This window comes from Propithecus coquereli, unplaced genomic scaffold (genome assembly GCF_000956105.1).
Source record: "Propithecus coquereli isolate 6110/MARCELLA unplaced genomic scaffold, Pcoq_1.0 Scaffold215, whole genome shotgun sequence".
NCBI classification, from domain to species: domain Eukaryota; kingdom Metazoa; phylum Chordata; class Mammalia; order Primates; family Indriidae; genus Propithecus; species Propithecus coquereli.
In genome coordinates, this window is record NW_012146634.1 from 3,743,205 (window position 1) to 3,770,459 (window position 27,255).

The 27,255-nt window shown below is 42.8% G+C and overlaps 1 protein-coding gene across 2 annotated transcripts in view; it reads right to left on the reverse strand.

Moving 5' to 3' along the window:
• Positions 1 to 27,255, reverse strand: part of CASQ2 (calsequestrin 2 (cardiac muscle)) — a 63,198-nt gene that overhangs the window by 13,676 nt on the left and 22,267 nt on the right. The window contains exons 2-8 of one of the 2 annotated variants that reach the window (XM_012644591.1): positions 25,869 to 25,953; positions 23,004 to 23,104; positions 20,775 to 20,886; positions 15,949 to 16,022; positions 9,762 to 9,892; positions 8,308 to 8,353; positions 1,647 to 1,701 (exon numbers count right to left, since the gene is read on the reverse strand). In XM_012644591.1, coding sequence (XP_012500045.1) covers positions 1,647 to 1,701; positions 8,308 to 8,353; positions 9,762 to 9,892; positions 15,949 to 16,022; positions 20,775 to 20,886; positions 23,004 to 23,104; positions 25,869 to 25,953 — 604 coding nt within the window. The remainder of the gene's footprint in view (positions 1 to 1,646; positions 1,702 to 8,307; positions 8,354 to 9,761; positions 9,893 to 15,948; positions 16,023 to 20,774; positions 20,887 to 23,003; positions 23,105 to 25,868; positions 25,954 to 27,255) is intronic. The other variant, XM_012644592.1, reaches the window with a different exon arrangement.

Below are 27,255 nucleotides of genomic sequence, written 5' to 3' on the forward strand. Positions count from 1 at the left end.
CCCTAAAAAGGAATGAAGTTCTAATACATGCTATATAATGGATATGCCTTAAAAACATCATGCTAAGCGAAAGATGCCAGACACAATAGGCCACATAGTATATGATTCCATTTATATGAAATGTCCAGAACAGGCAAATCTTAGAGGTAGCAAGTAGTGGCTGCAGAGGGGGTGGAGAATGGGAGTGACAGCTGATGGGATTATATAGTGGTGATGTTTGCACAACTTTATGAATATACTAAATATCACTGAATTGTATACTTTAAAAGGGTAACCATTACGGTATGTGGATTATACTTAATTTAAAAAACTGTGTGATAAAAAATTTGGGTTTCAGTCTGTAAGAGACTATGGAGGCTAATAAAGTATTGCCAAAAAAAAAAAAAAAGAGCTGGTCTGAGAGTGAAGAAATTGGGGCTCAGTCTGGGTTAGTCTTCACACTATCTAATCATCTGCCCAACAAATACTTATTGAGCACCTACCATGTGTCAAGGCACTGTGTGAGAATAAGGTATATATGGATGAACAAGATAATCTGCCCCTCCATGATCTGCCACTGTGTTCTCTTGGGCAGTTTGTTTAACTTCTCTGAACCTCTGTTTCCTGATCTATCCACTGGAAGTCATCTCCAGATCTCTCCCTGGGAGTGTACAAGAGGCTGAGATCCCCAGCAAATACCGTTGAATTCCGCATTACCTGGAACTGTGGTTCCCAAACCTGATGGTGCATCAGAATTTGCCACAGGGCCCTGTAAAATCACGGCCTCCTGAAGGTGCTGTCTCAGCCAAACCCAGCCCGAGGTGGCTTCAGTGCTTGCAGTTCTGTGCACCATCAGGGTCTAGAATGTCTGCCCAAGCATCTCAAGGCCCAAGGCCTGGCTGCTAAGCCATCCCAAATGAAGATCCTTGTCCTCTCCGGTTGCATTCTGGATTGTTCCAGATTTTCCAAACACACTTCAGAATCTCCACTTGCACTTTCCCTGTGTCTCACAGAGCACTGCCATAGGGATCCAGCATTTTACCACCTAGGAAATTAATTTCTTCCTGTACTTCACTCTTCACCAGTGTTGAAAAGAGTGAAAACAGAGAAAAGTTGTCCAAGTTCCAAAAATAAAACAAAGTTACTCATTTATAGGGTCATCTTGCACTTTTAAAATAAGTTGCTTGTTTTGTCCAATTCTCATTATTTAGGAGAATATTTTCTATTCAGTTTCCTAAGCACAGACAATATTTTATGGATCAAAGTATACATTTATAATTATTTTAAGGTAGGATTGTGATTTTTATAGGCTAGATCACAATATTGACAAATAAACTTTCAGTGTGAACAGAACTTCACACACACACATACACACACACATTCATAAAACTAGGATATTTTCATACTCTCCCCAGTGCCTGGTTCTCCGTCTTAGTTTGGGCAGCTAAATGGAATATTTGAGATTCTGATCTGTCTACACCTTCTCTTCCCTTCGTTATGCGCACAATTGAAAACGGACTCACACCTAACGGGCGACCACCAGGGGGTGCCCAACATCTTGCCGTTTGATTGTAGATGGAAGTGAGGGAAGAGACAGGTGAGGGCTGACAAAGGTGAGAAGTCAGTTTTTGATAAAGACATAAAAGAGGCGATTGAGGGTTTCCTACCTGGGTCACTCTTCTCTGCAAACGCCACAATGTGGATCCCATTTATGTCATCTTCCTGTCGGAGAGAAGAATCAAAGATTACACCCCCAGGTGAAAAGATACAAAGGAGTGAGCCAGTGACAGGGACTCGGAGGCTGGAATGGAAATAGGGGAGGTTGGGAGAGGTGTGGAAGGGGGCATGCACACAGAGGCACAGAGGAAGAGCAGTGCACACATCGAGGAAGGGGATACTGAGGAGCAACTGGCAGGAAAGCACGGGGTTTTGATCAGGGATTCGGATAAATGAGTTGGGAAGACAGGAAAACACCAACTACAAAACAAGGCATGAGCACTAAATGGGTCTCACTCCCGTGGTCTGGTGGGTCCAGGAGAGCAGCAGCAAAAGACAAAATGAGGAAGAATGTGAGTGTGGGTTATCAGGAGCTATAAAAGCAGCAGTCACTCTGGAGGCAGCTCAGCAAATGCAGCTGTCAGTCTCGGTTTGAACAATTCACCACCAGCGATATAATCAGTGATACACCAGATTATGAAAACTTCTGGATGCGCACAGATCCTGAAACTATCCCCAAATGAGCAGCAGACAGGAATCAATTAGGTCAATTGAGGTCAGTGAGGATATGGGTCGATGTTGTTTACATAAGAATCGTGTGTAAGTGTAGTACTTCTGTTAGGACTCTGCCAGCACCTCTTATTGAAGAATCAGAACCCAGTAGGGGACACTTTGCTGAATGTGACCTCCAAGGGGTTTCCTTGGGGTCCTTTCTGTTCTCTCCCCAAAGCTTGTCAAATCAGTATAGGCCCCCAGAGCAACTCTATGAGTGTGGGATGCTCTAGGAAGAGGCTGGAAGTTGGGTCTGGGGAAGGTTGAGTATGTGTGACTGAGAAAAGTGGTACAGCTATGGGGGCAGGGGTAAGGAAAAGAACCTAGAGAGAGTATTTTAAATCTATGGGCAAGCAAAGGACATTTCGTGATTCTATGCCTTGGACAGAAAGGACCACATGCCTTATATGCCTTGCCTCTCCTTTGCATTGGTTGTTCCTGGAGAAAGAAAAGCAAGACCTTGGAAGGGCCTCTGTTAAAAGAAATGTGATCTTGGCCAGGTGCGGTGGCTCATGCCTGTAATCCTAGCTTTTGGGAGGCTGAGACAGGAGGATCACTTGAGGCCAGGAATTCGAGACCAGCCTAGGCAACAAAGCGAGACCCCATCTCTACACAAAATTTTAAAAAATTATCCAGACATGGTGACACATGCCCGTTGTCCCAGCTCCTCAGGAGGCTGAGGCAGGAGGCTCACTTGAGCCTAGGAGTTCAAGGCTGTAGTGAGCTATGATGATGTCACTGCACTCCACCCTAGGAGACAGAGTGAGACCTGTCTCTAATATAAATAAATAAATATGATCCTCAGGAACCTGGGAGGAATACATGTGAGAACGAGGCACCTGGGGACAAAGCCAGGCGAATACTGATTATGGCAGACACGGGGAGAGGGATTCACTGGGCACCCTGAATGTCATATCAGAATCATCCTATGGAAAAAACGCCAGGCATCTAAACCCTCCCATGATCTCTGTTTCTATTTCAATTGATTTTAATGCTGGTGCAATCCTATCTAAATGCTAATTTTTTCCTTTGAGTTTGGAATGGACAAAACCTCCAAAAATTCTAAGAGAGAGTAAATGGAAAATATTGTTATTAAAAACAAGAGAGTGGGCATTGCCTTGGTCAGATTCTGTGGGGGATTGAATTTTACAGATACATATGTGTGTGTGCACGTGTGTGCTGGTTTATTACACAAATCCGACAGCGACCAGAAGGGGAGTCTGAGTTTTCACTGTTTTACATTTGCTATTATCGCCAGACAGAATATCCCAATCAGTTCTCATTAGGCGATCCTGTGCCTCTGTCTCCTGCCATCCGTTGGAAGCGCATGCCGTTAACTCTGCGAAGCAGCCTTCATTTCTGTGGGCCCTTCTAGGACGCATTTGGAAATTGGTTTTAGAATTAAGAATCCATATTTGTTTTCTAAGATGCTGCTCATAATACGGCTGTCACTCCCCAGACCTGAGACAGTCCCTGGATGGAGAACTGTCACCAAGGGAAAGAGTGTCTCTTTGTGCGTCTCAAGAGATTCAGCACACAAACCGGCCTTGAACACCCTCGAAGAAGCAGGTCTGTGCTAGGAGCCAGGTATTTTCGGTAATAAACTCACAGAGCAAGAATCCATGGGCAAGCTGGTGAATCTGGTTACTCAGCAAGAACCCAACGTGCTCAGGGGCGGAGAGGACGAGCTGACAGCCGGACAGAGCACGGCCAGGGACTTCTGAACCCCACGGCCTCTGCTACCCAGATCACCCATTTGGACTTTAGATCACATTACCTTGGAAATTCTTTTTAATTGCACAAATCTTCCCTCCTCAACTGGATGGCAAGCTCTCTGAGGGAAGGGTTTATGCCTTAAAATAACAACAATGATTAAAATGGCAACAATATCTGCCATTTGCCACTTTTCATGTGAGTATCATGTAAGTCCATCATCTTGAAATCTCAGATGAAAGCCACTCCTGTTTAATGCCTACAGAATCGAAGTGACTTAACACAGAGCTGGAAGTGACAGAAGTGGGATTCGAGCCAGTCTGTCTGGCCCCAAAGCCCACTGTCTTGGTTCATTCAGGCTGCTATAACAAAATAGCACAAACTGGGTAGCTTATAAACAATAGACATTTATTTTTGACAGTTCTAGAGGCTGGGAAGTCAAGGTACCAGCGGATTTGGTGTCTGGGGAGAGCCCACTTTCTGGCTTATAGACAGTGCCTTCCTGCTGTGTCCTCACGTAGTGCAAAGGTCACTAGTGGCTCTCTGGGGCCTTTTTTATAAGGGCAGAGCCCTCATGACCTAATCACTTCCCAAAGACCCTGTATCCTAATACCTACCATCACCTTGAAGGTTAGGATGTCAACATGTGAGTTTTGGGGGGACTCAAACATTCAGACCACAGAACCCACACTCTTTCTCACCACCACCAGCAGCAGAACAGCCTCCATGAATTGGCTTCTCTGCAGGGTTTGCAGAATGTGTTGCAAACTCAGATCAGTGGCTCTTACTTAAGTTGAAAGAAGCAGAAAAGGGACCTGTATATAAAGTGACTGAGCACAAGATGCCCCAAAGAACTGGAGACTTGGGAATGACTTTGATGAACACCTTCCTCTGGACTCCCCAGCACGTTGTACGGCCCTCTGTCACAGCAGGGAGCGTACTGGGCTGGTGTTATATGTCTCGAGATTGTTTCATCTACTCAGCCCTGAGCTTCTATGGACAGGACAGTAACATTCATTTTTATAACCTTAGTGTTTAGCATGGAGGTTCTTTTTAATGTTTATTGACTCAAAAAAAGAATATGGCTATAAAAATCTTACTCATCGAAGAACATTAGACGATATCAGAGATAACAAGAAGAAACCAAACTTACTAGTTATCTACCAACCAGATATATTACCACTGTTAATATTTTGCTCTATTTCCTTCCAGTCTTTGTTGAATGTGTGTTCTCATATTGAATGAAGAGACGCAGAGAAAAAAATGCAGCTAAAACTAGCCAGGCTTCCTAATTAAGGTGCAATGAATTGACCTAGCACTTGTCTGGGGGTCTCTGACCCTGTCTGGGAAGTACTTTGCTGTTGTAGTAGAGGGAAGATTCCTTTACAAGTAATTGCTGACTCCCATACCCTGGGGACAGTTGCCCAGGACTCTTGCTGACCACTTGTCAGGATGGAGTGTAGAGTCTCCCAGGAGAATGACAGGTCAGTGCTGGGTCTGGATTGCCCTGCTTCACCTTGACGTTCACTGAATATTCAAAATAAGTAAATAAATAGCGCTCTGATTTACATACAGCAAATACTACTGGGCAGCAATTTATTTAGTGATAATATATGATGTGCCTTCTATGGGTTGCTGCTTTAAAAACCCACACAATTGGGGAAAGAAAAAGGTCAATAGTTGCTTTCTCCCTAGCTAGATTTCCTGTCTTGTTTAAATATGTCGTAATGTCTGAAGAAGAGGGTGTTGAAGATAAAGACTTTTAAGTTCATTAGCCAGTCACATTCTACAATATCTGTGGTCTAGGTTGCTGTGGCCAAGTGGCCGATGGAGGTGCCACTCTTTGGAGAAGTGTCCTTCTAGGGGGCACAGGTGGATGGGGAGGGGGTCTGGGGAACCGTTCCTCAGAGGTCCTTCTGACCCAATTAATTTCTGCTGCTTCTTTTTTAAGGATGCAAAGATGACCCTGGAGGGGCCTGTCCTGCTTTTCCTCGCTCGCTGGAGACTTGGATGGAGGGGCTGGCTAGGTCTGGTTAGGGCCTCTGGGAAGTCAGTGGCTATTCCAGAATGAGGTGTTGGGAAGGAATAAGTCATTCTAGTTGCCCTTTTCTCTACCTGATTAAATCCAATACACCACCCTTCCCCAATTGGAAAATAATACAATATGCAATAATGTGGAAAATATGAGCCATCACTGTTATTTTGTATTATAGCAAAAGGCTGTGATTTACCTTATTCATTAAGAAAAAAGAGAGCAGAGTATGGGTTCCAATGAAGACAGCGAACTTCCTTTCTGAACACCTATCTGCCTCTGAGATAACACGAGGGAGCATTTTTGCAGCAGTGTGGGTGTTGGGGGTGTCTGTGGTCGGGGGAGGATGCAGGCTCTTCAGCTCTGGAATGTCATGATCTCAGCGTGACACTGCTGTGTCAGTAAGGAGAGTCTGGGAGAAGGGTTCTACAGTTTTATATTCTCACCCTTTCCAAAACCTACATAATTGAGACTTGTCTCTTAGGAATAAAGGAAACAAAAAGAAAACCTAAAGATAAAGCCATAGCAGAACAGAACAGCAATAATCACTCTTAATTTAAAATGGTACTTTGTGTCAAGAAAAATAAAGACCAGACCAGGAATCTATTTCAGATTAAAGGAAACCAAAGAAACAAAGCAAGCAATTGCAAGTGTGAGATCCTGGATTGGATCCTGGGCTGGGAAAAAGAAAAGTGTTTCTCTTGCAGTAAAGGATGGGAAAACTGGTCAGTGTGAACAAGGTCTATAGATTACATAGCGGAATTATACCAGTGTTAATTTCCTGATTTTGATCATTGTACCATGGTTATATGAGAGAAAGTGCTTTTCAGAAAACACCTGAAGTATTTAGGGATAAAGGGGAATTGTATCTGCTACTTACTCTCATCTCAAAGAGTTCAGAAAAAAAATCATTTATATACATAAAGAGAAAGGGAGAGTATGATATAGCAAAGGTGGTAAAATGTTAATATTTAGAGAATCTGGGTGAAGAAATAATGAAATTCTTTGCACTCTTTTTGTAGGTCTGAAATTATTGTAGAGTAAAAAGTAAAAGCAATTTTAAAAGAATATTATTTTCAAAGCACTGTCATACCCTTTTGTTATTATTATTTTTGAATCTAGTAATAAGACCTTTTAAAGGTTAACCTTTTGAAAGGTTTAAATGTTCGGAAAATATGTTTCTATTGTGCTGGGTTGTTCTTAAATAACCCATTCCTCTAGACTGGATTATTTGCCCTTCAGTGTCTTGTGAAATGTTTGCTCTACCTTCAAACATCCAAATAAGTCACAAGCATACAAAACAGTAAGTGTCAAGTTACTCCCTGGTTCTGTTCATTCATCACATCCATCACTTTTGACTCTGAATCAAAGAACTAACTAAATAAATGTTTCCCCCCAACTCCAGTGGTTCCTTGGGGACTCCATGGCCACTCTGGGGAGGCATACTGGAGAGAGCAGGAGATTTGGCTCCAAATGGCTAAATTTCAGTTCCAAGAACTAATACTTATTAATTCTGTGTTCCTGAGTAGTCAATCTCACCTGTGTGAGCATCAGTTTCTCCATATGTAAAATGGGACCAAACTAATACTCATTCTGCATCACTCTCTAGAGCTGTTGAAGGGTCCAAGTAAGATGATACATGAAATGCTTTGAAAAATGCTTCACCAACTTTGTGGTTATTATTTACGGAATTCTATACAAAGCCAAGGCGAGGGTAGGGGGGTATATCTCCAAGGCCCTCTTTCTAATATTCTTTGAGTCACCTGATGTGTTGTCCATGACACAGCCTAGAGGACAGCTGGCTTAGCTGCTTCCCAGTGCCTTGAGTTGAAAAACAGCTACCATTAATTAAACAAGTGTCTACTGTGCTCTGAACTCTTCATATCACTCATCCTTACAAAGTGTCCCAGTTTTAAATGGGAAAACTAAAGCTCAGAAAGACCACATGACTGATGTAGGACACAAATCTACGAGGTGGCCCCCAAGTCTGTATGACTATACAGCCTGAGCTCCCTCCACCATGTTACCTGGGGTTTCTGGTGGCCAATGAACAGAATCGTAGTCACTGGGGGAAGTGAACTCAGACACAGAGTAATTTTGCCCAGTGAGTAGTACCAAAGAGGCTAAACTAGGATCCATGGAGAACTGGGTTTTAATTGAGTGTGACATTGTCCATGTTTCAAACACTACACCATCCAGACACCCACCCCAGCCAAATAAGACTTAGTTTGAGTCTGGAGACTTAATCAAAGGGACACTACTCTTGGGGAATATACTCATTTCTAAAAGGCAGAAAGAGCTTGCCATTTTCTTACCCATGTTTCAAACATATCTTCTGGGCGTAGGCGACGTAGAGTGGGTCTGGAAAAAAAAAAAGTTTCCTTGAGTAGGAATCACCATGGTGGATACTACAGCCTCAACACAATGAAATGTAGGGTGAGATGCTGGTGCATTTGCATGAAGAGCCCTAAAAACCCCTTCTCCACTAAGGAAGTAGACCTGCTCTACCCCGCTGTGTCAGAGCTGGGCCTAAACCACTCAGCCTTTTCACAGACCCACTTGACCCAAGGGTTATAAAGTCTATTACAAACAATGGGTCGGAGGGCACAGGGTCAGCTCATTCCCAGGGCAAGAAGCCAATTCCCTCCTCACACGTAGGTGCCACTGCTGAGAGCCTGCAGCAGGCCTGGAATGAGGAAACCTCACAGAGAAAACAGAAACTCTCAGTTTCCCTAGTCCAGAGCTACCTTTGTTCTATCACCGGTCATCCATCACAAGCCCTTTGGGGATGTTTGGGGGAGCAGGTGGGACCTGTATTTTGCTCATAGTTCATTTCTTTCTGAATGTTGGCAAACAGTGCTAGACATGTTAATATTTATTCCTCCAAGTCCTGCCTCCCGGCAGGGGCTAGGATTGTCCAGATGAGGGGATCATGATGCTCTGGGTTCAGTGAACATGCTTGTGCATATGTGGGAAGAGTGGCTGGGTGGGGCAGTGAGCCCACTGCTATGTTCCATGTTTCTGTATTGTCCCTCCCTCAAGAGCAGGGTCAGCAAACTACAGCTGGTGGGCCAAATCCAGCCAGTGCCTTCTGTTTTTGTAAGTGAACTTGTACTGGGACCCAGCCACACCCATTTGTTTACACATGGTCTATGGCTGCTTTCATGCTACACTGGCAGAGTTGAGTGGTTGCAACAGAGGCCATCTGGCCCACAGAGCCTGAAATATTTACTGTTTGGTTCTGTACAGAAAAAGATTGCTGATTCATGCTATGGCCACTCTAAATGGTAACAAGTCTTCCTTTCCCAGAAGTTCTACATGCAGAATGTTCATCCTTGGCTAAGTTATTTAACTATTTTGAGTCCAATTCCTTGATCTCTAAAGTTGGGATAGCAATAGTTACCCTGTAAAGTTAGATAAAATGGTTTCCACAAAGCACTGAGTGTGGTACTTGGCACATAGGAAGCTTTCGATAAATTGCTATCATTTTTAGTGTAGACTTTTATTCATATCTTGCTCCGGCTCTAAGGTGATTTGCTGACTGGCGGGAGGTAGTCTAATCATGCTTGCAAGTGTAGACCCATATTCAGAAGTAGTAACATCCCTGCTATTTATCGATGACCAATAAAGCTGTACTGCTAAGGTCTGTTCTGCTGGGATACTGACTCTAGGATGCTGCTCTTGGTGGGTCTGAGATGTCAGCACCGAGAAGCTCTTCTCCATTCTCCAGACCCTAGAACCCCCACCCCTTGCACGCCATCTCAGGCACCTTTGGTGTTCCTTCACAAACTCCACGATCTCCTCTTCTGTGTAAGGTTTGTCAGGGATGGCAATGGGCTCATCCATAAATGGCTCATAGAAGTCAACCTCATTCATCTTCAAGGACAATTTCTTTGCAACCTGTAATAGTTAGAAATAAAATGAAGTTTATTTGAACGCTAGTCTAGAGAAGCAATGGGTTGTCCATCTAGGAGTAGTGTGTGGTGTGTGTATTCTCTGGCAAAGACAGGAGAGCACATGTACAGTTTTAACTTCAGTGTTGAGGTGATAGGAACACATCACCTGAGTCCTGGGCTGGAAAGAAAACAACTTATTTGGCAAATGAGTGTCAAACAGGAGCTGGGAACAGCTGGAATGAAAAGTGGAAAATTTAATTCTATAATCGCCATCACTCTACTATATTTACCAGGACTGGAGGGGGAAGCAAAGCCAATGGAGCATATTTACTGTCCTGAGCTGTGTGGATTTCATTGAACCAATTTTGATAGAACAGGCGATTGATGGAAATTCTGAAAACATTAGGTACCCGGAATCAGAAGCCAACCCATTAATCTGTCCTTGATCAGCTCACAAGCTCTAATTGCTGTTTGGGTGGAGGGGCTGGCCCTACAGTTAAATCTCTCAGTGCCAGGCTTGCCTGATGGTTTGTCAGGCTCTAGGAACCAGTCATAAGGTGACCAAATGTTCTGCTTTGCTCAGGGGAGAGGCGTTTCCCGGGATGCAGGACTTTCAGTGCTAAACCCGGATAGACCCCAGCAAGCCAGGATGAGTTGCTCACCCCGTAACAGATATTAAATAAAAAGCTCAGGGCACCAGCCCACGGCCTGGAAGATGTTTTCTCTCTTGATTCAAGTGGCTACATGGTCAGTGTGTTTGTCAAGGCCGAACGGTTGCTGTGTTGGCCGGCACAGCTGCTGAACTCAGGACCTCTCTTTGTGAAATGATTTGAGAGGCCTGGAATGTGCAGTGCTCTATAGAAAACCAAATGCCATTCTTTTCTAGTTCCGAGCTGTGATCCAAGAAAGCACAGGGATGAACAGTGGTTCCCTTGACACTGAAGAGGAGTTGCCTAAGAGCTGACGCTCTGTGGTGGTAACCCACAGCGCAGTGACCCCGGGCAGCTGCGACCACCTGGGGAGGGGGAGGAACGGGGTACACATAAACTCTTACACAGGAGCTGCGTGCTGAGGAAGCCCTGATGTTCATATGGTGTTTGTCAGCAATTGCCGTCAATTCCAGGTCACTATATTCCAAAAGACAGTTCTTATAATACTTGAGGGAAAGAAATGCTATCATCCTACTCAGAGATAAAGAAAACAGGCCACGTTAAGAGCTACAGTCGGTCGAAGGAGATTTTATTGTCATTTTGATGTTAAGAGGGGGAGATGTGGAGTTTTTTCTTGCTTTTCCCCTCTTCTCTGGGGTACGGGGTGGGGTGGATGATGGGGCTGAGAGGCAGGGAGCCAGGGAGGGGCAGCAAACGTACAACCAGTGTCTGAGTTTACACACAGCTCTTCGCAAAGCTGGGCCTCTGGTAGAATGAGCTTGAGAAGGACATTGGAGCCTGGGGTTTTTAGTTCACTTACTATATATTCTAGGAACCAGAAAACTGTGCTTCTGTGAGTTGAGAAGTGATCAAATGAACAGAACAGTCATAATAGCAAACATACGGAGTATTTATTATGTGCCAGGCAGTAGTTCTAAGTGTTTTAGGTTTATTAATATATTTAATCCTCACTTTGATTGTATGAGGTAAGAATATTATTATACTTATTTTACAAATGAGGAACCTGAGGCACAATTTGGGTAAGCGATCTGTCAAGACCATGCACCTGGAAGGAGTAGAACCAGAATTCAAACCCAGGCCATGGAGTATTGTAAACCTCCAACTTGCCTGTATTCCAACTTCCTTTTCATTTGAAAATTACCTTCTCCGTGACAGTGTAAAGAAAGGAATATATATGCCTGTAAATACCGCATTGGCACTGCACGTGTTTTTGTCAGATGTTTCCTTGTTCTTCTTGTAACGTGTTCTCATCAATTTGTCCCCCATTACAGTCTGCTGCGATTAAGCCTCCTGCAGGAGCTGCTCAGAACCGCTGCCAAGGCAGGCAGGTGGGCGTGCCTGGGCATGTGAGCCTGTGTCTGCGCGTGCGTGTGGGGGTGGGAGTCTCTGGTTCCGGAATGCAGTGTCTGGGTCCACAATGTTAGGTCTATGAATGTGAAATTGGATTTCCATGTCCTTAAGTTTAAGTCTTGGGAACCCTGAGTAGAATTTTCCAGAGGTCTCTTCACTGTTCCCCACCACCATCATGCAGTGCCCCCTTCTTATATCTCAGAGGACCTCTTTCTTTTATTCTTACAATTGTGTCTTGGATGGTAAGGACTGAAGGAGAGTTACTGATTAAAGCATTTCTTCATTCATTTATTCAATAAATATTTAGCGGGGCCTACTGTATCCAAGGCCCTGTGCTGGGAGCAGAGCTGGTTCATGGGCATTGCAATCACATGAGGATAGAGTATACTAGCAAGAGCTAATAGGTCCATATAAATGAGTTCTTTCACGCTTTTCTTTTTTTTAACTAGTTGGAATAGATTTTGACAAAGACAAGAAAACCACAAAGTACAATGCCATTTTTCTGACATCTGCATGTATATAAATTTTGATACAGATACTTTTTCTACACCTTAGCAAGACATTTCAGTCACTGTCAATGAAAACAGCACAAAGTGAATTTAGGCCTCCTCAATATCTGTCTTCTCTACTAACTTTGTTTGGATAGTCACAGCTCCCTTTGGCCCCAATGTGATTCAAAAGGGAAAGTGGTTTTTCATCTCACTGGTCACTCAGAGAGAAAGGAACAGGCCAGTGGGAGGAGACGTGGGATAGTAACAACCGACACTTTTCAGGCTGTAAGGTGCAGCAGAGTGGACATCAACTTGGCTCTTTGACGCTTTCTTCCTCCAACTGCTTCCTCAGAGGTTGGGCCTTTGTGTGGCTTGATTTAGGATCGGGATCAGCAGATCAGCAGATCAGCACTGGTCCCAAACCTGTGTGCCCTGTAAAATTCCCTGGGACACTTTTAGAAGATGCAGATTCCTGGGCTTTGTCACAACCCTAAAAAAAATCTAAGTTTCCAGGAGTGGGGCCAACAGACTAATGGTTTTAAAAGCTCTTTGGGGTATACCAATATCGACAGTGGTTGGGAATTACTGACTTCCAAATCTACATCAGCAGCCTTGACATCTCACTCTCTTTATGGTTCTCCAACTCATGTGATGTATTTATTGGTTTGTTTACTTATTTACTTTCTGACTTTTCATCTCCTCTTCCCCATACTGAATTCTAAATTCTATAACAGGAGGAATCTGTTTTGCTCAAGGTTGTGTCCCTGGCACTGAGAAGAGTGCCTGGCACGTAAAAGACACTCAGTAAATACTTGTTGAGTCAATGAATGAATTAATGAAAGACACCTCCAGTTGAACGTTTTCCCAACTTTTAGAAAACAGGACTATAACCCCATCTATGTTCCTCGATAGATTCTTCTTCCTAGATTTTCAATGTTTTCAGTAGCTTCACAATTTTTTCTGTCTTGAAGCAAAAACTTGCTACCTTAAATTACTTTGGGGTCTTTTCTATCTCTAATTCATCTCATTAATGGCCAGGTCCTCTTGTCATATCAACTTTTGCCAGTTAGTTCTTTCATCTCTGTGATTGTGTTAGTGCTTTCTTCTCCCTTTCCTTTCCTGGTTTTAAACCTCTACAAAGCACCTCCAGGTGTCTCTGATTTCCTGAGTGTGTGGTGTACAAATATCTTTTCAGCCACCTCCTGTCATTTATTACTTTCCCTCTCCTCTGTTCTAGCACCCCCTGCTGGACACCATTGGGTGTAGCCATGCCTTCTGGACCCCACCAACCCTCTGCCCACTCTGCCGCCACAACTGATGGGTGCAAGTTCTTTAAGTCCCAAATGGCATCAGAGCCCTCTCAGTGCAATAGCTCTCCCCACGTGTCTTTCTTTTTTTTTAATGTTATGAAACTCCACAAGGCTATATGAACAGTGACAATTATGACTCAGTGTCTTACAAAGTTTTCAGTAAAGCAGCTTTCTGAGTTTTTAATTATAGCCTGACCTCACCTTCTTCATGGGCCACAGACATGAAGCCATATAGTTGGACTGGGAGGCACTTCTGAAAACAGACACTACCCTGAACTCAGAGTGGAACCACTCCTCTAAGAACCAAGGCTGTGCTGCTTGGCCAGGCTTGTCTGCCTGCCTCTCTTCCTTTCCGATGGGTTCTTACCCAGGGCCCATTTTAGCTATTCCTGGCCCATCAGAACTAAACGTCAGTAGTGGATGCAGTTTAGGCTTCTCTGTACCACCCCCTTCTCTACTAACATCCTATCCCAACCTCCTATCCTCCTGAGCCTAGAGGACTACCTTCTTGCCATAATAATACTCATAACTAGCTAACATTTATTAAACGCTTACTGTGTGCCAGACATGAGCTAAACATTTTACATATATTGCTTCTTTCTCTTGAGTATAATAGGACAAAGCATTGACTTTGAAGTCAGGCTGACCTGAGATTATAGCAAGCTTCACGATTTGTTAACTATGTGACCATGACCCAATCACATACTCTCTTGGTGCCTCAGCTGCCTGCTGTGTGGAATGAGAATGCTAATTTCTCCCTTACAGGGGTGTTGGGGAGATGAAATGAGAAAACCTCCATAAAGCTCTTAGCACAGACTCTGCCACATAACGAGTACTTAATAAATGATAGTTATTATTCTTTTTCATAGTCTTGCTCAAGATCTCTCCCAACTCTAATCCAACCAATGACGGCAAACTTTCTTTGAGTTTAGATTATATTACTTAGATTATAGACCTCTCTTCTGGATTATAAGCTCGAAGATAGGGCCATATCCATAGAAATGGCTCAATATATACACGAACTGAATGTGATCTTTTTTCCTCATGCCCTTTTCCTACTACCGCCCCCATGGGCTTCCTCTTGTTTTCCACGGGACACTTAACTCACCATAATGTAAGGGCCCATGAGCACTGCCCACCAGCCATCCTGCTCCTCCATAAGCCACTCTCCAGTTAACTTTTACTTGAGTTTGATCAAGAACTTAGTTTGTCTTACATTTATTTGTTCCAGCAAATACGGTGATTTAGGGGTTCCTATTGGTATGTGTGTGTGTCACATGTGTGCAAGGGGAGGTGGGATGGGTGTGTGTGTCATATGTACGTGTTATGCATGCATGCATGTGGGGGGAGGGTGTACCCTGAATCTCAAGGAAAGATATACAGTCTTTTATTTAGTGGTGTGGTATAGAAGAAAGGAAGCAGGTTTGGAGCATAGATTGTCCTAAACTGGGATCTCAGTGCCTCTATTCATTTGCTGGAGACCTTGGATATTACTTAACCTTTCTAAATATCTTTTCTTTTCTGGGAAATAGGAGTTCTTACCTTTCAAAGATATTTAAAGAATTAGATATAAGATAGATGCAATAGATCAAACTGTTTCCAACACATAGAAAACACTCAATAAATAGTAGCTACTTTAGTAGTACAGTACTCTGCAGTAGAACCCAAATAAATTACCCATTGATTCAAGGTCTATCTCTGCTGTTCTTTGGCTTATAAAATCACTTTCCACATCCAGAAAATAGAAAGCGTTTGCATTGTAGAAAAGTACATCCACAATATCTCCAGAAGATGTAGGTAAATTTCTAAAGCACCAGGGCTTCAGATGGTCAATGCCCCTCCCCATTTCAACACCCACCCCAGCCCAGGAAAAGGGGAAGTGTGCAACTCCAGGAAGGGAGAGGGTAGCTCCTAAGGGCAAAGGAAGCAATGGCTCAGTGGCCAGGCACACTCTGGGCTCACACGTTTTCCGTTCTCAGTGTATGAGAAGATGAGGGTGTGCCATCACTTTTCATTGGATGTCTTTAGAACTAGCCTTATGTCCTCTGACCTAATCCTCTTTGTACTCATCTCTCATTCAGTAGTGATTCACTGCTGTGTTCCTAACACTTCTGGAGAAAGGGGCAAAGCAGGATGGTTAATGTTGCTAAAAAAAAAAAAGAAAAAGTGGTGAGAAGTTCAAATTTTAATCCTTCATGCCTACAAAACTGTTCAAATTGGGGTTTCATAGATACTTACCCCTTTGTCAAAGGTGGCAAAAAATTTGATGTAAGGCTGGAAGTGTTCAGATGCTTCTTCAAAAGCCTTGTAATCTAAGAGAAAAGAGATGAAAGGGAGAGACATTTTCAAGATGCACACTGCAGTATCTTCTCTTTTTAAATGATGCAGAGATAGTGGAAAGCCAGTTAATCCTGACTGGATAATTATTTAGTAGATATTTAAGTAGGTAATTATTTAGTACTACTTAAACCCATAGTTTCCCCCAAGGAGTTTGAATTGACTGGCATTGAATTGCCCAGGAGAAGACCTCTTCACTATACTTTTATGAAGTTCATAGATGGAAAGCAGAAAACAGGAAACTGAGAAAGGACAAAGGAGAGAAAAAAACATGTAAAACTCCAAACCAAAAGAAAAGAGTCCTTCCACTCAAACTCACGGCTAATTATAATCATTCCCTCTAGAAAAGTGCAGTTTGCTATATAAATGAGCCCTAAATGAGAAGGAAATTCACCTTAATGTGTAAAGTGACCTCAATCAAAAATGACATCATAGCAGCTTTTAAACTTCTTAGCAGGAGCACCCCTCTTGGTGAATCCTAGTTTTCTTTTCTTTTTTTTTTAAGTTTTTTTTTTGTTAAATTCTGTTGCCTTGAGAGGATTATCTAAATTTAATCAAGCCTATGCTTGACTCCGGTCCTAAACTTGAGTCCAGATTGGTCAAGGTAGGCATGAGACCACGTGAGTGTGGAAATGCCGTGCCTTTGTACACCTGGGCGGTTACGTGGTGAAGTTACTCATATTCAAGCCTTCGATGTGAGATGCTGGTAATCGTGGTGGTGGTAGTTGTTCTGAATAAATTCTATAACTCTGAGAATCAATGATCCTGTGATTTATTCTTAACAAGATTAACTTTATTCCCTTTTATGGAATTCCAGATCCCTTAACAATAAAAAGTATAAGCTTTTGCTAGAATTCTGGGACCGTGTAGAATTTTCTAAGATTTTACAAAAAACACCTTTTTTAGAATAATGGTGGTTCAGGGGATACCAAGATAAGTAAGAAAAAGACACTGATCTCAAAAGGCTCTCAGCCTTTCAAGAGCTAGGGACCCTTAAACAATCACAATGCAATGCAATAGTTGCTGTAATAGAGGTGAGTGCAACACACTCAGAGGAGAGAGGAGTTGAACATTTACAAGAACCCTTGTACATACTGATACACACTTGAACTAATTCATCCTCATAGAGATATCCTGTAGCCTGATAGCAGGGGTAGAGCATTGGGTAAGGGGGTGGGGGCAGATGGTTGGGAACATTTGAAGAATGCATAGACGGAGGGTGAGGAAGTAGAATGGCTAGAGTGATACCTAAGCCGTCTGTGTCTAAAGCTGCAGAATCCCCTGTCTCCCTTTCCCCAATCTCCCTGTTCCTGATAAATTTCTCCTCACCTCTGGGAACTCCTGCCCTGATGGAAGGAAGGGCTTCGGCCTGTGTCAGGAGCCCCTTTCTTCTCTTGGAGAGCTGGTCTACATCACTTAAGATGAAGGATGAGGCAAGGTGACACCCCCAGGTGGGTTATTCAAAATGAGGTGAAACCTGTAGCCTCACCCAAATAGCAGCTGTCTTCCAGGCTACTGCATCTCGTCTTCTGCTCCGTCTGATCTCATGTAATCTCTAGATTTTTCCTGCCCCCACGTCCTGTTTTGATGCCGACTGGCTTCTTCCTGGTTCCTCCCAGTCTGACTCCCCAGTTTCCTTGAAGACTCTTTTCCCTTCTGGAATAGACTCCTGAACATTCAGCCCCCTCCAGCTTACCAAAGATTTATCTAAGCATTCTCCTCATCTCTCAGGGTTTTCCCTGCTGGATATAAGCATACCAGACTTTAGTCATTGGGTGTGGTTGATAGCACCAGTTAGAAACTCTGGAGAGAAACACTCGGAATAACACCACTTGTCTTACAAAGAGGAACCAAACCAATTTTGGGGGGATAAAACATACAAAGAAGTAGGTGAACATGTCAAAACATTTTGAAAACACTGCCTAAGTTCATGTACTGATGGTGTAGCTACAATGACAAGAAGGTGTAAGGGCTTTACACTAAGTTCTTTCTGAAAATCTTGAGATTCGAGTAATATTTATTTACAGAAAAGCTCTGTCATAGAAGGGTTTGCCTGTGAATGTGAATTCCACATAAAAGGTTGTCGTCGAGAAAGGTGACTAATAACAGGTAAACCTGCACGAGCCTTCTCTTTTTAGCTTTTGGTAACGAAATGCGTGAGCAGGCTTTCCTCTGCTGTTTCACACTAACGTAGGTTAACTGTTTAAGGAGAGTTGTATGAAGAGCTTGTCAGCCAAGAAGTAGATTGAAAGGTAGATTGTGAATTACACTCACTTTGAAAAATTTTGAGCGATAATTATGGGTTTCAAAAAATGCTGGACCTTGCTGAGAACTTATCTGACTATATTTAATTGAAAATTGCAAGAACTGTGTGTAATATATAGTATACTGACAAAGTTTATTAATTTAAAAGCAAAAATTCAACTTTAAAAAGGAGGTTAAAATGATTCACTAGCAATTTTATTATTTAAATTTTTAAGAATAATTATTAAGACCAGTAGAGCAATATCTGTGCATTCCTAGGAAAAGCTTTATCATTATTTTGAAATATAGAATATGAAAAAGTTGAATTAGATTTGCAATCCTTTCAAATCCATTCAAATTACCATAAAGAATATGAACATTACATATATCAGTGAAAAGAAAAGTAATAGCTATCTGATTGAAAGAATGTGCTCACCCTTGAAGGACACTTTAGAGATTGAATTATCTGAATTATGTACAATGGCAAGAAAAGAACGTTCATCCATCAAAGAAAAAGCAATGAATATTGTCCTCCCACTTTCTACCATCCACATGTGCAAGTGATGTCTCTTGTCAATGGTGACTGTCAAGAATTTGAAGAGATCATCATGTAAAATCTTGATCAGGAATTGCATGTTGTTATTTCAAGCATAAAACCTAATATCAAAAAGCCATATTCTTGGAAGCAAGCACAAGATGCTTATTCAAAATTTTAAAATATTTTATTTGGAAATTTTTTACAATGCAGTATGTGCTATATATTTCCTATTATTTTGTTTTTTCTTATTGTTATATAACATAAAGTAGGTAAAAAAAATTTCTGTTCACTAAGCCCAAATCTCTTCCACTTTACCCGCACTTTATGCCATTGAAGCATCATCATATTTTATGTGTGCAATGCCCTAAGTTTGTGAAGTTTTAAAAATACAGCCCAGTAGTTAAGTGTATAAGCCCTAAAGTCAGATTCCTGGGGTTTCAATCTTGGCTCCACCATTTATCACCATGTATGATAACGGGTGAGTTAGTTGAAACTTTCTGTTCCACCCTTTCATCATTATCAAAATGCAGATAATAATGGTAACCACCTCAAAGGCTTGTTGTGAGAATGAAATTAAGATATCCACACAAGCTAACAGCATAGGCCTGGCATATGAAGTGTGTTAATTAAGTGGCGTTGTTGTGATTACTAGTTTAGGGTAGGGGAAGAAGGAACCTGGAAGGTGTGTTCTTTATCCTAACCGTGGCCTTGCCTCCCTCCATCTGCCATCCTGAGCTTAGTGGAGGAGGAGAGAGAAACATAAGGATGGAGACAAATTGGGTGGCAGGGACTGAGAAGAAAAAGGGGAAACAGAAGGAAATGAAATAAAGGGGAGAAAGTAGAAGGGCAGGAGAAGCACCCCAGAGTGGTCAGCACTGATATGGAAGTGTGCGAACTGAAATAAAGTCACCTAATGAAGAACTGGGGCAAAACTCCCTGGTTAGCCACCTCCCCTAACACACCCATTTGAAGGAAATGAGCGAGAGGAGGGTTAAATTGGGGCATAGGAGAGAGAAAACAGGTGGGTGGTGGTTGGCGAAATGACTAAAGATGCTAGTGGACAGATTGGGTAAAGAAATGGTTTGCAAATAATTTCAAAATATTTTGCGGTTTCCAGAAATAGTCATAAGCAGCTCACATTTACAGCTCCTACTTGTAGGAAGGCTGCCAGATTCTATTTCGTAGTCATGCCCGTCCCCTCTCTCCAAGGCTGAGACACCAGAAAAAGGCTTAACTCATAGGGCCCATGCTGCCAAAGGAGTTTTTTTTTTTAAGATACAGTATTCAAATAGTTACCTTCCTGGTCCCTTCTCCCTGTTCTTCCTGATTCCCACCCACCACCCTCTCATCCCTGTACAGGCTGTGGTGATGCCACCCTAGGTCCGTGCGCCCACCCAAAACCTGCCCACAAAGCTTTCAAAGGGAACATGCCCAAGGGTGTGGCTGCACTATGGCAGGCAGCCTCGGTGGTCAGCTGCGGGCTTGGCCAGCAATTTTCCACATTCTGTAGCAGCTGCTAAATCTATCCCTACCCAAATTTTCCTCTCATGCTTTCCAATTGACTGAGAAGCTCTCCAGCTGATGACCACGAAAGCTGCCAATGTCAGGGAAACAATTCACTGCTGGTCCCCTTGTGGGGGAGAATCCGACTGGGAGGTGGGCAGGTGGGAAAAGTGGAGGAGGCGCTTTTCTCTCTTCTGTAAAACACTCACCCCTCTTCAAGGCCAGAGAACGTGGCCCAACCTTAATGTCCTTTCAGCTCCCCTGCCTGTCTTGCATAATTTTTGCAAATGCTTTCCACTGCGCTAGGCACCGGAAGGATTCTAACTTCTATTGTACCCAGTAAAAGATATGCCAAAGATCCCTTCGCTTTTGGGATATTCTAACGTATCTTGCTGGGAATGTAGGCTTTAGACTGACAGGCTGGGGAAGACAGATCACTTACATTCTGAGTCCTGACTCTTGAAAAAGCCGATGAGTTTGGTCTGGTCCTCAATGCGTTCAAAGGCTTGGACTTCCAGTTTGGTGTTAATGATCTCCACTGGGTCTTCAATTAGCTGAAATGCCACACACACACACACACAAACACACACACACACACACACACAAATATGTTCAAATATGAGAACTCTTTCTCCACTGGGGAAACTCTTTCTCTCCCAGTGGAGAAAGAGTTCTTCAGAGAGAAGTTGTAGTGGGCTCTGTGGTTGGTGCCTCAAGCATCCACCCCATCCCCACCCCAGTGAGCACGGAAGTAGCACCTTTTGAGGAACTGATCTTGACTCAAGGGGTGGAATGATTGGTTTGGGGATAATTTTCTAGGGACAATTCTATTTCTCTTTCCAGTTTCTAAAATTTTTGATTTTCAATTGTAAATTAACAAATTATAGTTGTACATATTTATGGGGTACAAAATGATGTTATGACTTATGAATAGAATGCAAAATAATTAAATCAAGCTAATTAACATTCATCACCTCAAATACTTATCATTCTTTGTGATGAAAACATTTGAAATTTACTCTCTTAGTGATTTTGAAAGGTATAATACATTATTATTATATTTACTATATTCATCATGCTGCGCAATATATTTCAAAAAACTCTTATTCCTCCTGTCTCATTGAGGCTTTGTGCCCCTTGACCGTGATCTCCCAACTCCCCCACCTCCCTCAGCCTCTGGTAACCACCGTTCTACTCTCTGCTTCTATGAGTTCGATTGTTTTAGATTCTACGTAAAAGTGAGAACATGTGGTATTCGTCTTTCTGTGCCTGCCTTATTTCACTTAGCATGATGTTCTCCAATTCCATCTGTATGGGTGCAAATGACAAAATTTTTTTCTTTTTTACTGCTGAATATAGTATTCCATTGTGTGTATATAACACATTTTCTTTATCCATCCATCTATTGATGGACACTTAGGTTGATTCCATAACTTCTCTTTCAGTTATTGCTTCAGGAATGGGCAAGTGACTGACCCAAAGAGGACAGATTTGCTGAAGGCTTTGGAAAAGTTCTTTACTCTCGTGACAGCAATGGGAAGCCAGATCTGTTTTTTTCTATTATCAGAAACAAATTCAGAAAAGTGATGTATCAGCTCCTGCTGCTGGCCATGTTATAACTAGCTTGAGAATAATCAGCTTGAGGACACAGGCAACATACTGAAAACAGAATTACCTGTGATTTACATAGAAAAATGGAGCTAGAGCCCTGATTTGATCAAGTCTAAAATCTGCTCTAACTCTGGTCTTCTACTTATGTGGCTCAATCACATTATTTATTATTAAAAGCAGTTAGAGTCTCATTTCCAAAAGCCTCTCCCTAGCCGATAAAGTTGGGGCAGCGCCATGTTGGCCCAGAGTTGTTCTGTTGCCCTTAGGGCTTGCAATATGGGTCAATGGGATGGCCAAGTAGGGTCAATGGGCACTTTATTTGGTAGGAAGTGGCCTTCAACTAGCCTCTAACCTTCTCTCCGGTTTTTGAGGCTGTAGAGAAAGCAATAGACCACTGGGTACCAGCTGGTAGATGAAGAATTATCAGTATGGAGTCAACAGTAGGTATTTTATCTGTGCAAGAACATGTGTTAAAAGCGTTCAGTTTCACAGCTGTCACTGAAAGTGTGAGTTCATCTATGGATGAAATATTTTTACAGTGTTTGTTCCTCTCTGCATGTGGGTCTGAGGGTGTGGTACCTTCACGGCTGAGAGTGAGCATAATATTGGGGGGCTCTTTAGTGCTGCCCCTTCTTTCTGTTGCTCTGAGGTGATGTAGCTGATTGGTACTCCTTTCTTCCTCTCTCTTCAGGTGACCGATTATCCCCCCTTTCCCACATCCACCAGCTCTTCTTCAGCACCTCTGGAGCAAAGCTGAAGGAATTTCGGTGGATGTTGGTGTGTAAATGGTAAGAGAATTGGCATGTTACCACTACGTGGTCCTGATTTGTGACCCTCTGGTCACTAATCAACAGTTTCTAGGATGACTTAGGAGCCAGTTTCCCAGGAGAAGTAGGTAGTGCAAAGATGTAGGTGCTCCTTAGTGTCTTGCGGAGCCTGAGAAACCTGTCTTAGACCAGGTCAGGTTCTCCAGCTTCCCTGTTCTCACTTTGGGGTTATACCCCCCTCTCTATTTGAGCCCAGACAGCTCCATGCAGGGTCACTGTGCATAAATACTTACATCCAAAAGAAACTCCACTAAAACATCAGCTGCAAATTCGCCATCAAACTCAATTGTGCGATCACCCTTAAGAATGTACAGGCTTCCTTCTTCATTAAAACCTGGAAGAAACAAAGAGGCCCAAGGACAAGGTCCTCCTGATGTAGGCGGAGCCATTGCATCGGTTCAGGTCTGAGTCAGGGTCCCTGGGTGACCGTGGGGTCCCGGTCAGGGGAACTAGCACTAACCCAAGCACCAGTCCCCCCAAAATAGCACTTATGAAGGGCTCCCAAAGTGGACATTTAATTTGAATGAGTCAAGAACTAACAATTCCAACTGGGTTTTAATTTAAAAGAAAAATCTGTTCTCCACCTCACCACTACTTTAGTTTTCCAAAAATACTGCTGACCCATGTCATTCTCCTTATCCTAGTGGCCACTGTCCACCTGACTCCTTAGCCTCGCATTCGAGTCCTTCCACAACCTAGTGCCAGCCCTGTCCCTTTCATTCTCCCTCGGGTGACATGCACTCCCGTGATGCTCCCTAATTCCTTATGCAACTCCCTTTGCCACGTTATAACATGCTGTTATCACAGGGTGTGTAAAGGAAAAGTCGCAGAGCATGATTCTCTACACTTATGTTCCCCTGGTCCCCAAACCTGTGACCTCCATCTTGGTTGGCTCCTTCAGGCCAGCTTAGGGCTCAGTTTTCCTAAGAAGCTCACTCCAATCTCACTGGGCTCATGTGTGATCTTTCCCCAGCCCCATTTACAGGTCCTCTCGACCACAGTGAGTTCTCCGAGGGCGGGATCATTGTCTTCTTTGTACCCCAGTGCCTCTCAGAGAACCTGGTGATGTGGGCACCTTGTAAGTGTATGTGGCAAAACCAGCAGCTTGCTTTCCTGTTCTAGCTGGATCTCACATGTCTTCCCAACCCAGTTAGCTGGCAGAAGCGGCAAGGACAGGTTCTGCATCTTCTCCTTTCCTGCTTTCCAGCGCCCTTGGTGTACTGTTGTGTTCTTTCACAAACGCTTGCTGGAAAACTGAATTCCCCCCGCCCCAGGGAATGCTAAATAGCTGAGGCTGGCATTTAGTCCAACTGCATGGCTTCCTTGATTCCTTAGATTAATTGTTTTCAAAGTCTCTATTAGCCGAACAATGTTTTCTGAACTGTTCTGCAAAACCTCTAGGGGCAGGAAGGCTGGATGCTGCCCATTGTGTCCCAAGTCGTGTCTGAGGAGCCCCTGGCACACGGGGAATGCCATTTGTAAATCAAAAGGAGCGGCAAGCCAGGTAGTCCTGGAGCCCAGCATGGCTGATTTTAAAACGTACCATAGCGAACATCAGTCACTCTCCTCTTGGATTTTGTCTTGAGTGAAACCAGTTAGAAAGTTATCGCACTAGTTCAGGCACAACCTAATAGAGGCCGAACTAAGGTAAATGGAAGAGGTGATGAAGCTGAAGGAGCAGGTTCACAAAATACAACCAGTGTCCTGTAAAACCCTACAATCAAATAGCCAGACAGAACCTGCCCCGATTCCTCCAAGCTGACATTGGACAAAAGTTTGTTTAGACGGACCAAGCCCTGTCACGTCCTTCGCTGCTCCGTCTTTATGAATACTTGCCCAGCTGGTCTTCCCTAAAGTTTTAGATCGCTGGGACACCAGCATTGTCCTCTAACTACATTTACTGCAAATTCTCCCCAATTCAACTTCTCATTAAAACAATGGGAAGGGAGAAGACCAGGAGGCAGTAGACTGCTGGGGGAGGAGGCAGGACTCATTAAATTGTTTCGGACTCCAGGGGAGGAGTTGAACATATTTTGTCCCCATGCTCAAGGGGAAAAATATTTCTTAATATGTCTCCAGGGAAAGAGACATCCCAGACATTCTTAATAATTCATTATCATTTTATAGTCATGAATTCTTCTTTGTATCTAACATAAATAGTCTCCTATAATTTAAATCTTTAAAAAAAATCTGGTCTTCTTAAAAATAAAATAGAAAACGGTTATTTGTAATTTTCTAAGATGGTGAACTTTTATGTACCTAAAGGTATTTATTGAACCACCACTAATCTTTTTTATTCTGTGCTTACTGCTCCAAATCCAATTAACCTTTCTTCAAAGGTCCTGTTTTATCACCTCTTGCTATTTTTTTTAACAGCCATTCTTCACTGGTCATGCAGAAAAAGCCAAATGGCAGTACATGTGCGTGGTGTTTGAAAACCAGAGTTACCTATAGTCTCTCTCCTTGGGATTACAGAGGTAAGACTCTTAAAGTGCACTTGCCCTTAAACATGATATATTGACACGAGCAATTACAACTTCCACTGCGTGATCACTTAACCGTTACCTCACCTAAATCCTCCTTCTCGTCCTTGGTGATAGTGCCCAGCTGGGATTTAGTCTTAAATTTAGAAACGACTGAGACCCTTGAGTCACCACTATTAATGCTATCTTTTGTTGGCTGCTTCAGCCAACAGACAAGGAAATAATAAATGATGGAAGAAGAGATTTTAACTCTCTCAGAGAGATCACCGCAGTGGTGAGATAAGAGAAGCTGGCCTTTTGGCCAACTGAAAAGAGCCGAAAATAAAGGCTTGAATCTTTAGTGTCAGTTTCTCCAGGAAGAAACCTTCTTCATTGTACTGTTACAAAGATATATTACATGATTAATGTGAAACCACTTAATCTTAAACCACAGGCCCATCTTTACTTTTGTGAAACTCTTCCTGAACCCAAGACTAACATATGCCAGACCATTTTATATTTATTTTAAAATAGCCCAGTTATCTTACAAGAATAAGTGAAACTTTTTTTTTTTTTTTTTTTTTGCAAGCTACACTGTTTCTTCCTGATATACAGTATCTCAAAAATCACACTTACCCAGTTTCTTGGCAAGCCTGGCTTCTTTCTTGGAATCCACCATCACAAAGCCTATGTCTTTATGTTCCAGGATCTGGGCCACAAGCTGAAGGGACAAATAGAAGGATGAGTAGTAAGCTAAGGACAAAAGATGGTAGGAAATACCACAGCTTAGTGCACTGCTGTATTGACAGGAAGGTTTCCTCCATACTTCCTGTTACTCTGTGACTCATTCAAGCAGTAGTAAGGGGATTCTATGCTTGTCCCCTCAGAAGAGGGAAAATTCAAGAGAATGCTGAGAACCAAGAAGAGAAAATCTGAGGAACAGACCAAAGATATAAGATTTGGAAGAATAAATCCACTATCAAATACCATTTTCTGACCTCGGAGTGGATAAAATTTGGATCAGGAGAGAGGAGAATCAGAAAGGAAGTGTGGGTGCCTAACAAGGGGCCCCAAGCCCTTCCCCAGCTGCAAATGGATGTGAGGTGGAGTGAGGACACAAGAGGACCTGAGCATAAAGGAAGCCTCTGGCCCCAATATCCAAGCATAGCCCTCGAGTCTCCCTGTCCTTGGGCTCGTGGAGTAGAGATGCCCATGGGGCATATCTGCCGAATAGACCTGAGATGGCCACTCAAGGTTTTTTGCAGCACATTTAGAGCAAGAATGAGTAGAGAATTGGGGCGGGGAGAGCAAGGAGGATGCAGCAGTGTCTTAGAGGGACAGATGGCTGAAAACTGCTCAGGGGTAGAAACCAACATAGATGATGACGTCAAGCACAATATTGGCATCATAAGTTTCCCTAAACTTAGATATGAGCAAGTAGGGAGACCCTCAATTGACCAAGATCTAATTCTTGCCATCTGGCTGAACGGGAGTGTGAAACAGAAGTGAAATGGAGAAGCTACCAGAAAAATCATGAACAACTAATGCTACTTTTTTTCATTAAACTTTTTTAAAAAGATAGTTGTAGATTGACATGCAGTTATAAGAATACTATGGAGACATCCCTTGTACATTTTAAACAGTTTCCCCCAATAGCAGCATCTTGGGAAACTGAGATACAATATCACAAACTGGATATTGATGTTGATACAGTTAGGTGCAGAGCATTTCCATCACCACAAGGATCCCTCTGCTGTCCTGAATGGTCACACCCTCTGGTTCCTGCCCCCATCCTCTCTTTAACCCTGAGCAACCACTAATTAGTCTGTTCTTCATTTCTATTAATACAATTTTGTCATTTCAAGGATGTTATATAAATATAATCATATAGTATGTAACCTTTTGAGATTTTCTTTCTCTATTTATTTCTTCCTTCCTTCCTTTTCTTTCTTTCTTTCTTTCTTTCCCTTCCTCCTTCCCTTCCTTCCTCTTTCCTTCTTTGCTTTTCTTTCTTTCTTTCTTT